Source organism: Leptinotarsa decemlineata, unplaced genomic scaffold, assembly GCF_025532065.1.
Source record: "Leptinotarsa decemlineata unplaced genomic scaffold, Ldec_3_MD MMD2_tig00078422_RagTag_RagTag, whole genome shotgun sequence".
Taxonomy (NCBI): Eukaryota; Metazoa; Arthropoda; class Insecta; order Coleoptera; family Chrysomelidae; genus Leptinotarsa; species Leptinotarsa decemlineata.
Window position 1 is genome coordinate 8,472,415 of NW_027412747.1, and position 12,100 is coordinate 8,484,514.

At 33.5% G+C, this 12,100-nt stretch overlaps 1 protein-coding gene across 2 annotated transcripts in view; it reads right to left on the bottom strand.

Moving 5' to 3' along the window:
- LOC111504439 (lysozyme) overlaps nt 1-12,100 on the bottom strand; it is a 28,566-nt gene that overhangs the window by 6,098 nt on the left and 10,368 nt on the right. The window contains exons 2-4 of one of the 2 annotated variants that reach the window (XM_074186259.1): nt 6,528-6,616; nt 6,296-6,359; nt 3,434-3,771 (exon numbers count right to left, since the gene is read on the bottom strand). In XM_074186259.1, the coding sequence (XP_074042360.1) occupies nt 3,620-3,771; nt 6,296-6,359; nt 6,528-6,616 (305 nt within the window). In that variant the 3' untranslated portion in view covers nt 3,434-3,619. Of the gene's footprint in view, nt 1-3,433; nt 3,772-6,295; nt 6,360-6,527; nt 6,617-12,100 lie in introns of those variants that run through there. The other variant, XM_074186260.1, reaches the window with a different exon arrangement.

Here is a 12,100-nt window from a genome sequence, read left to right on the forward strand (position 1 = left end):
ACCATATTTTTTGAACAGACCTCGTATTCAGTGTGTGTCACATCGAGCATTTTGGATGATAAAAGTGAAGTTATCAAAAGTATTTCGAATTAAAGTTTCAAAAATCATGGCATATCAGTAGATTCCTAGTAGAAGCGTGAAGTATCAAAGTTTCTTTTTTTAATATTCAGATATTCGGATTCTACACGAAAAGTACAAAAAAAATTATAAGATAGTACCAAGCTATGAACCCCTATTTTTCCCCTTTGGGGGGTGGAAATTCCTGATTACCTTTCTTGATGTTTATTTACAAAGAATCTACCAGCATATTTCAAGATTCTAGGTTCAGTAGCGCCTAGGCTGTACCTACGTTAATATAAGAGCGGGCAAAAGGTAGTATTTTATATTTTCACTTTAAAAATACAGTAACTGAAAAAATATGCCAACTGAACTAAGTAATGAATAGCTTCGAGAATCGAATTATGTTACCTATAAAGAATTTCGCAAAACTAACACAACCGTCAACATCTGCCCTCACACGTCTGCCCGCGTTCGTGTCGCGTTCTCGACGATGGTGCTTCATTGATTAAACCACCCCTCTACCCCCGCACATCGTCCCACCGTCGTCTCTCACTTAGTGTAAAAGACAAAGTGTATCTATAATAAATACTTATAAGGACTATTATATCAATTTTTATAAGGATTTGACAAATATTCTGAAATGTGCATTGAAAAAAATTTTTCCAATTTAGGTGTATTTATGGCTTAGTATTTTGCATATAGTGACTACCTCATACGGTGTAACTAGATATATGCTATCCTGGACTTTTATTAAGAACTATTTAAAATGAAAAAATGTACGGTACATTATTTGCATGTAACTCCAACGGGATAGGCAGCGCACGTCAAAATAGATCTCAGGAAGCAAGAATTTTTCCGACTTACCTAATATTTATCGTTATATTATGACCAAAATTACACAAAACCTTTGTAAATTGTAGTCTATATTCTGATATATGAGCTGTATTTATGTAGTTTCATCTAAATCCGTTCAGTCGTTTAGGCACAAACTTTCACATTTATTTCAGTATAGATAGATAGATAAGTAAATATGAGAATCTGCCCATTGCGTTCTATAACTTCGCATTCTCATTATACCACCAAAGTTCAACACATAAAATGTACTGACAGATATTGTGGTTTTCTGAACACAGTACCTACAAATTGATATGTTTCATTATGTTATTGATTTTGTTAAAGAATAGTTTGAAATAATTGAAAAGGGTCATATTTTTCGTTATATTTCGGTTCGTGAATACTACATCACACGTTGCATCAACGTTCATGTCTAATTCCAAAACATATATTATTTAGCATTGATAAAATTTGCTCCGGCATAAAATCAAAATAAGTTAGTAATCTCGTTATATTTTTCAGAAAATTCAAACAATTTTGTAATTCGCAAGGAGTCTTACTATTCTCTTTCAGAACCGTGCTATGAAAAAGTTTTCAACCTACCTTCGATTCAGAGTTGTAAACTTTGGCAAAAATATGACCATACATGGAACATAACTGTTAAAAAGAACAAGAAATTGCAAGAATTATATACCAAATGCCAAAGAAGAGAAAGATAATTCCTTGATTAAAGCAGCCGTTTGAGACAAAACGACCTCATAAACAAGTGAACATCTAGAAATAGACGTATGCGTATCTACTAAGACTAACAAGCATATAATGTATTCTGATAACAAAAGAAGTAGGTCAATGATGAAGAAAAAAGGAAATTATCCTTGTAGCGACGACCCTCCCAATTATTCACCTCAAAATCAAACAGAAGTGTTACCCTGGATGAAATAATCTAAAGGAAGAAGCAATGAGGGAGGAATGTACTGAGTCGAGCGATGTAACGGGTGATTTTTAAGAGGTATAGAATTTGATTTTCAAAACAACACAAACAATTCGAAAAATGTGTTTATTGGAATCGATAGAACGATCAATATAATTTAATGTTTGAAGATGGTTTCATGCAAATGTTGTCCGCGGTTCCGCTTTAGATGGCCCATGCGCAAGGTCCAATTTTGGCACACTCTCTCTAACATATCGACCGGTATTTCACGTATAAATGCTTCAATATTGGCTTCCAGAGCGTCAGTCGTTGCTGGTTTATCCCTGTAGACATGAGCCTTAACATGACCCCACAAGAAATAATCCAAAGGCGTTAAATCACACGATCTAGGCGGCCAATTGACGGGCCCCAAACGTTGGATAAACTGTTCACCGAAGGCGGCTCTTAATTGAGCCATTGTTTCGCGTGCCGTGTGGAATGTGGCACCGTCTTGTTGAAACCACATGTCAGGCATGTCCGATTCTTCCATTTTAGGCAACAAAAAGTCGTCAATCATCGTAGCGCTCGCCATTCACAGTAACGATCCGGCCACTGTCGTCTTTGAAGAAGTACGACCCGAAGATGCCACCGACCCATAATCCACACCAAACAGTGACTTTTTCGGGATGCATCGGTAGCTCTTGCAATGCTTGTGACTGGTCTTCACTCCAGATGAGGCAATTTTGCTTATTAAAGTATCCATTCAACCAGAAATGAGCCTCGTCGCTGAATTTTTCGATAAAAATGTGGATCTTCCTCCAACTTTCCCAGCGCCAATTCACCAAATGTTAGACGTTGTGAAAGGTCGTGTGGCTTCAATTCCTGCACCAGCTGTACCTTATAAGGTTTTACACCCAAATCCTTTCGCAAAATTTTCCACGTAGTGGAGTAACATAGGCCCAATTGCTGCGAATGGCGGCGAATCGACATTTCACGGTCATCACGAACACTGGCGGATACAGCCGTAATATTTTCTTCGGTCCTCATTATGTCCAATAATGTAAACTGGGTTCGAAATTTTGTCACAACCTTCCGAATAGCTCCCTCAGTAGGCCGACGAAACTGTCCATAGATGGGAAGAAGTGCACGATGCACTTTCTTCAACGAGCATGAATTTTGATAATAAAATTCAATAATTTGCAAGCGTTGCTCATTAGTAAGTCGATTCATGGTTAAATTATAGACCAAATTGAACAAATTTGACAATGACACAAGACACGATTTACGCGTGAACTGTCAAAAACAGTGTTGCCAAAAAGATGCCATCAAAAAAGTCACTCATTACTATGTTGAATAGTGCGACGAGTGATAAAAGAAGGAAATGAGATTAAGGAAGGATGGATTATTTTGGTCAACGGCACAACAGCGATAGAAAGCGAAGTTAAACACAATAATAATTCATAATTTCAAGAGATTTTGGAGTAATTGAACGGGATCGTTGATTTGTAAAGTATACCTCTCATTAAAGCGCCCATCGTAACAATTTGTATATGAGTAGTGGAATTCAGTATTGAATAACTTTCAGAAACAGTTTCTACAAAGCTCAGATAAGACAATGAGAAAACAAAGTTTTTGAGACATCAGTTTTATTCCAGATGTTACAAAAATGGTAATTCAAATATTTTTTTAAAGTACCAAACTTTCGCATGTTCATAAAAAAGGTCAAACTACATCAATTCAATAAAATTACCACCAAAATTTCACATAATACCCAAATCGGCACGATGGAGCTCCCAGGAATTAGTATTGCAGGAGTTAGTTGGCTGGAATACATGCACTAACAATGGTTGTAGTGTAGGTTCTACGGTAGCAGCTCCTCTTCCAACCATCCCATCCCCTAAATCCCAACTCTGCTTGAATTTTTTGAGCACAAACCGAATCATCTCGTATGTTATCGTCCGTCAAAGCTACAAGGAGAAATCTGAATGAAAATGTGTGACTTATGAGCCTTAGAGATGCATAACAAAATACTCAAAATTCAACATGAATTATAATAAAGGAGGATAGCCAGTCACATAAAGTTCAGCCCAAAACATTTATTTCAACCAACCGAATCCAATTAAGTTCCAGTTGGGACAAACGAGTAGCCCTGGACAATCCGGAGACTTGAAACAAATCCCAAAGGAACTATAAAAACTGTAAATGTAAAGCTTGTTATACTCTCAAGATACCTTAAAAAATTAAATAACAATGAGAAATTTCATGAGTGATAATGAATGACTTCCACATTCCATTCGAAAATATATCTGTTCCTTGATTAATGTTCAATTTGAAGTCTTTGTGTTAAAAGAGGCAGTGCTAAAATCTGTGAATGCTAAGAAGACTGGGAATAGTTGTACCTACTTTCAGTTTTGGTATCTCAACACTATTATTTGAATCTATGAAAATATAAATATTTAGTGTATCAATATATAGGGAAAATAATCAAATCTCTTTCATTCAAAGAGAGTTGATCCTGAGGAAATAATGGTCCTTGTGAAATTAAATGTCCTTATAAGCATTTAAAATCAAAGCTAGACATTCAGTTTAGACAACAAACAATAGATCCATCGGGCTTGAATTTCACTTTGAAAACCCACTTGCATCCTATTGGTTTTCTTTTATCAAACTTATGACAAAGATTATATTCTTCAAGCTTTCACTTTCGAAATTATTGTAGATGAAATAGAATGAATCGCATAAATGAAAAATTATATTAAAAGACATTTGTTTCTGGATCGAGACTACTTGATTTGAAAGAATCAAGTTTTCGAATCAGAATTTTCAAATGAGTCATCTTCAACAGAATAATTCAAAAATAGATTAGCCAGGTGCATGAACTTATCAATAAACTCTGTCTTTCAAGTTATTCAACTGTACAAATTCAGATGCAGTTTGGTAGAGCTACCTTTCTTTGATAGCAATAATTGCGCAAAAGGTAAGTTGAAAACTCAAGGTAAAATTATGTGAAATATCAAGAAACTATTAATTTTTTTGCCATATATCCTGTATTTAGGGGAGGAAAATTTAACGGTTATATTTATGTAATCGTTGGCAAGCGTATAATTAGTTCAAAACCCGTATCCTTCATCCTTACTGACAAAAAACGTTAAAAGACTATTGAAGTAACAAATTGAAAAAATATGGAGAACGAACCTTCAAATATTAGTTTTTTGTAACAAATTATTTTTGACTAACAAAAAAAAAATATTTTGTTGTTATATGTATAGTATTGCTATGCTTTTTATTTTTCATTTCTGTTGAAATCCCTAATATCAACAGATTTGTTTACTGAGATGAAGAAGCGAATGATTCGAGTGATATGACAAAACTATTTTCAAGGTTTCTCAAGAGCAAGGCAATGAAAGAAGACTGAGTATTTTTATTTTATTTTAAAAGCACTTCGATTGAAAAAACATGTCCTTTCGCTTTATACTTCACTGATCAATAAAGAGGTCGCTTGTTATAATAAATACTTCGGCTTTTTGTTGAATTCGTGGTTAATACCCTGGGGTATAGTCGGAAAGGTAAATTATTCACATAATAAAATAATAGGAGAGAAAAATGTTTTTGAAAACGAACTTTTATTGAAGCGTTCTAAGCTAAGCTGAGCTAATGTACTAAAATGAACATTATGAGTTTTGTTCAGAACAAAAACAAAATATAAACTACAGATGCCTACTAAATGAATATAGTTATCATCGATTATAATTAAATATTGTACTTATATTCAATTTATAGCTAAATCATAGAAAATTATTAATCAAATACAAGTACTACGGATAAACCAAATTTTATCCAAAAGAACCCGACAATATTCGAGTAAGACTGGAATTGTTTTCGGGAGGCTTTTTTCTTCCACTTTTTACCTGAATATAACGTATATGCATGATCTGCACATCTTTGTAAATTGTTTATTTTCAACTGAATTGCTTTCATCATATCTTTGAAAAGTTTTTCAAAATTGTTTGTATAAAGATGGAAAAGTAGGAAGCCAGAAATCTTATCTCTCGAAAATATTATTATATCATTTTATTTTATAGTTTTTAGTTTGTATGTCCAAATAATCCATTTCTGTCAATGTATCAATGCACTGTAAGTTTTGAGCTAACCATACCTTCAATAAATGGGCGTGTGATATATTGGATTTAAAATGAAGTCACTTTGTTTAAAGTATTTCGATCATCATTATTATGAAAATAATAAAACGCCATTTTGTATTGTTCGCCATATTTGATTCAAAATCGCAGCGTAAAATTGATCGTGCATTGTCACAAGAATCGAATGTGTGTGTGTCTATTTCAAGACTAACCAAATAACTAACAGAGCAAGTTAAATAAAAGCTTTATGAATACAATGAATCAGACGAATTGTTAATCAACTAATAACTAATGAATTAGTATGTAAAGTATGTATTCCTGACTGTTATAACATGTAGTTATTTTTACTAACCTTCACATTTCATGTTGCACTTTCCTCCCGGACTTCCGTATTTGCACCAGTCTTTGCTATTGATCTAAAATGAAATATAAATATATTTAATTATCTCATTTCACAAGAAAGATTCCTGTTGTCAAGTCTTTTTTTAATAGAAATAAAAATTCCATTCTATCCAGTTGTCATCTTATTCATTATATTGTTAAAGTAAATGGAAATATTATTGAATTATTTTTTATTATGTTACCTGGAATAATCCCAAAGCTTTTCCGCCATTGGCTTTGACAATTTCTTTTGAAGTATCTCTCCCGCTTTCACTCTCTATCAAGCATACCCCTGAAAACATAATTGTTATTGCGATTCACACTCATAAAAATATACAATGACTTCAAAAAAGTGTTTGTAACTTCAAATTCACAACTTTACTTTTGTTCTATGTCTCATTATTTGTCATCACCACACAGTAGGTTTGATAAATTTCCCCTTGACTCAAAAGGATGCTCAACAAAAAGATACATTGAATCTATTCATAAGCAATTTGTAAAAAAAGTTATCACCCCTACTGAACGAGTCGAAGCCGAAATGTCGAACAATGCAAAACTTTGAGCGCTGTTCAACCCGAAATTGATATTTTCAAATTTCTGTTCAGTTTGTATAATTATCTGGTGACGTTTCGAATACTTTATCCATCTTAATTATCAAAACTTCGTTCAATTTGATATTATCAGTGTCAATAATAACAATATAAAATTGATTTACATCAAAAGACGAAGTTTATGCTTGAGAAAGCTATTGTATAGGGAAACACGTGTCGCGGTTTTTGTAAAATCCTTTATAGTGAAAATCATACAATAAACTGTATTAATTAGTTTTTCAATATGGATTATCATCAAGTATTGGCCAGTTCTATTCAATAATTTCTACAATTGTATTTATTTTTGAATAATAATAATAATCTGATTTTTTTTATAGATCTGTAGAAGGTAACAATCCAACATGAAAAAAAGGATTTCAAATATAAATTATCCTTCTCAAAATAAAATATTCAAACAGAATTAGTTTTCACTATATTTCAATTATCTTCGCATCATACAGAATATATCATTGAAAAATTTATATTATTACCACCAGTCCGACGCCTATTAATACTATTTTTAACGGCTGCCTCTTTTAAAGTTCTTTGTCGCAATGTTTGCATTCTTGAAATTCTTTCACTCTCAGACAATATCGAATGGACTATACCAGGATGGTGTTTTCAACACCTCAGTCTATCGTAGTCACGTGATGCAAGTTCTTGAACATAGTCTTGGCATATAACGAACAATAGTTCCATCGGACTTGCATTTCACTTTGAAAACCCACTTGCATCCTATTGGTTTTCTTTTATCGGACTTATGACAAACCATATTAAACCATATCTGAGGAATAGCAAACTGGAATAATTATCAGATTATTTCAACAATATATTATTAGAATAAGTATTCTGTACGAATAAGACAGCATAACATTGTGATAGAAGATATAAAGCTTCAAATACTTTTTGTAGAATTTAATATTGAAATACTCAAAATAAAGGAAAATTTGTTGCTTCAATCAAAAAAAAATATATATATATATATATATATATATATATATATATATATATATATATATATATATATATATATATATATATATATAATCTAGAAAGGTTAATGCAGTCAAGCTGCCGGAAAATAATTCCATGAAAATCAAAAAATAAATAGTAATACTATTTATAATGGTGATAATAGTACTGACGATGCCAAATAGGCTGAAACAGCTGTATACCGGTGGCTCTTAAATTGAAATCAATATGGGAATGATCAAAGAGTACTTATCTATTTATTTTTCGATTTTCATGGAATTAGTTTCCAGCAGCTTGACTGCATCAACCTTTCTAGATTTCATATCATTTCTAGAAACATGTGGATTCGCTAGAGGAAATTCGATGACATCATGAATCGAGGAGCAAAACTTTGAATCTGATTTTTTAAGGACTGTATTTACTACTCTATCAAATTAATCTTCTGACCACAACTCTTTGATGACTTCTGCAAACGCAGAAGGTTATAACTTTTTTCTAGTTCATTTTACAATAAAACGCTAAAAAAATGAAAATTTCTATGTTTTTTACCACTTTTATTTGTAACTAACGTTACTGCAGCTTCGTCCTATACAGACATTTTCAAACTTATACAATAAACATAGAAAAACAGAAATTTTCATTTATCTTTTCATTATGATTTCCTACCACGTAGTAACGGCTACATCCATCAATTAAATAAAATGATATTACAGCAATTTTGTATAGGGTTACTCAACGAACAATTTCCACTATAAATTTGTTTGATTTCATTTATTTATCTACCTTTTACAGCGCTCCAAACTTGACCAGATTCTCGAATGCTCATAGGGATACAATAAAAAGAAAACGTTAGGCTTACTTTTCTATCTGTATATTTTTCTATTCATACAATTTATTTTTGACCCTTTTCCCCACCACCTATGAGGTAGAGTCTGGAGGCGCGTTTTTTTAATGTGGTATCCCCAGTAGGCCTAATCCACGGGCAATTTCTAGATAAAATAATATTATTTATTATTATATATTGAAAACGGTTCATTCTCTTCGATGGTCCAGGCTGCGAGTCAAGATCTGAATCAGTATCCGAGGTGGTATAAATAGAAGTTAGCATTGGCGTTATTGTCGGTAATTCATCTTCCAATTAATTTTCTTCAATTAATGTTGATATGTCCACGATGTTGCTGCAGCTTTCACCACTACAATGGAGGCACACTGCTGAACATTTGAGGCCTGCTTTTCGGCAACCGCACGTACTTCCACAGTTTCCTTTGCATCTGCAAAAGATTAATTTCATAGGCTCGGGGGGTGCTGGAGGCTTGGAAGTTTGGATTGATATCCAAAATTTTCCATGCATTTTCCAGCCACAATCTTCTGGATCACAATGTTTACCGAGCCATGGCTGAATCTGGTGATACACTCGGAGACTGTGGAAACGGGCTACATCTTGTGTTGGAGGAAGCACCGTATTCGATACGGTGAAGGAAGTAAGGAGAGATTAAATGCATTTTTTGTCACTGTCTTAGCGAATTGTTTGTATGTCAGGGTGTCAAGTGAATCGTCTTTATTTTCGCCATATAAAGAGACGAAAAAACGTTCGCCAACAACACTGAGTAAAGATGGCTCGACTTTCTCACTGACAAATAATGTTGTTCCACTAGCTAACTCAGGATGCTTCTTCAATTTGTTTAATACAACTGCACATGGCGAAATATTCAGCACCACTATAAGAATAAGTAGAAGGAAACCGACAGCTGTGCTAGCTAAGATAAATTATAATAATAACAGTAATAGCAGGCAGATGTTCATTTGTCCTCAACAAGTACTTGGCCCTTTTCCACCTGCTTAGACTTCTAAGTTTTGTAGTGGGGAGAAGGGTCAAAAATAGTTTAATAATAGCACAGGAATGTTACGATCATAATAAATTGTGTGAATGAAAAAATATATAGAAAGAAAAGTAATCCTAACGTTTTGTTTTATTATATCCCTATGATCATTCGAGAATCCGGTCAAGTTTGGAGCGCTGTAAAACCTAGATAAATAAATGATATTAAACAAATTCATAGTGAAAAACCCTCTACAAAATTGCTATAATAATGTCATTTTATTGGAAAATGAACTGAAAAAAAGTTATAATCTCCAAAAAGAAACTTGTTGTTTACGAGATACAGCGTAAAAACCCTTTACACCCCTTTTTCCAAGATGGCGACCGGGGGACAAGGATGGCGACACCACTAACTTGAACTTTAAGTTTCTACTGACCCCTCTGTATATTAAAAAAAATATATTGCGTCCTATGAAAAATGCAAGTTAAGGCCCAAAAAATGTAACATTTCAATGGACTTTGTAGTACATATAAAAGGATTTAAATCTTAGAATATTTTCAAAACAACATGTAAACAATGTAAACTGTCAAACGATTTTAATAAGTTATCAATTGGTCTCAAAACTTGAGAAGTCGCCGACGACTTATTTTTGTCTATCTCTTATTGAGTTACTGACTGCAGGCTATTTTCCAAATAAAAGCTCTTTCTGAATAAACGCAAACAATAACTGTTTAGTATTTGTTTGTCACTTATAGAAAAAAAGAATACTTCAAAAAGTATTTGTTTTTTGGCGTATTTTATTGATGGCGCAAATGTAATTTTTAGGTGTCCCAACTGTATATCGGACTGTGACCATTTACATCGGCATACTTTAATTGTCATTCTTCTTATTTTTTGTCAACGATGCAACGATTGAAACGAATATATCTGTTACTCTGAACATTGGTTAAATGAATGCATAATCAAAGTATTAAATGGTATTTTATCATCTGTATTGTTTACATTTCTTACTAATAAGATAACATATTTTGTTTATTCTTTGAATTCAAAGTTCTATGCCGATAATAATTGATAAGATGCGTTATCACTATTTTATTGAAGTTTTCGTTGAAAAGTATTTGCAGTTTGCACAGTTCCCAGTAATACAATATAGAACTGGTATATGATTGAATAATATCCGCATATCCATAAAGGTCCGGTCAAAGTAGACCAAAAAATAAGAGTAAAGCTACCTAAAACCCAACCAAGTTGAAAATCGGTAAGATTGTTCCAGATATGATTGAAAATAAAATTTGAAAGTTCCCCATATTTCCCCTGCATGGAAAAAATTTTATTCAAGGTCAAAGGTCAAAAAAATGAGTTTTTCACGATTTTCAGCAAAACAGTAAGTTTTGCTGAAAATCGTGAGATCATAAAATTATCTACAAAAAATGTAATAGTACTTTTTTTCCTACTACCAGCCACCGTTTTTGAGATATAATGCTTCAAAAAGTTGTAATCGTTACTGCTGAAAATATATAGGTAAAACAGGCTAATAATAATGCTGATGTATTGATAATTGAAACATCAAGTGGGCAATTAAATTTGACAAATATAACTATTGCTGTTGGTGAAGATGTAGACTTACTCGTATTACTCACTGCTCGAACTCCAAAACTATTTCCTTCTTAAAACCAGAAAAAGCTCAACATCAAAAAGTTTGTCTACTTTTGCAAAGTGTCAAAATCATGTACCTACTATTTTTACACGCAATAACTGACTGTGATACGATATCTGCAATTTACAGGAGGAGTAAAATAATAGTTTTCAAAATTTTCGAAAAACAAAATTTAGTTCAATGTGCTGTAGTTCTTAAAAATAGTAAGTGAACTCGACAAGAAATTATCACTAACGGCAGGGCTAGCACTAGAGTGCCACCAAGATTTAGCCAAAGCCTCGGTAGATAATTATCCTGAGGTGGGTTGAAAGGCACGACAGGAGTGAAGGTAATGGTATTGCCCACTCTTTAGCCAAGGAAGCGGCTGCACTAAGAAGTTTAGGACCCAGTGGTACCTACGGCCTGATGACTTCGAAAATTGCGGAACTAGCCGAATATTACACCCATGCTCAATCCCTAAAGAGATGGGATGGAATCAAAGGATTCGATCTTGCCAGGATCACCCTGGGCGACCCTGGGAAGCTGGCGCCGAAGAAATATCTGGCGATGACCAGGAAAAATCTACGCTTAACAGTAGGATTTCTGACTGGCCACTGTCAATAAAGGAAACACCTCCATAATATGGGGCTAGTGGACACACCTTTATGCAGGATATGTGAACAGGAAGATGAGACTGTCAGGCATGTCCTATGCGAGTGCCCGGAGTTATCGTCAATAAGAGAGTGTGTGTTCGACGA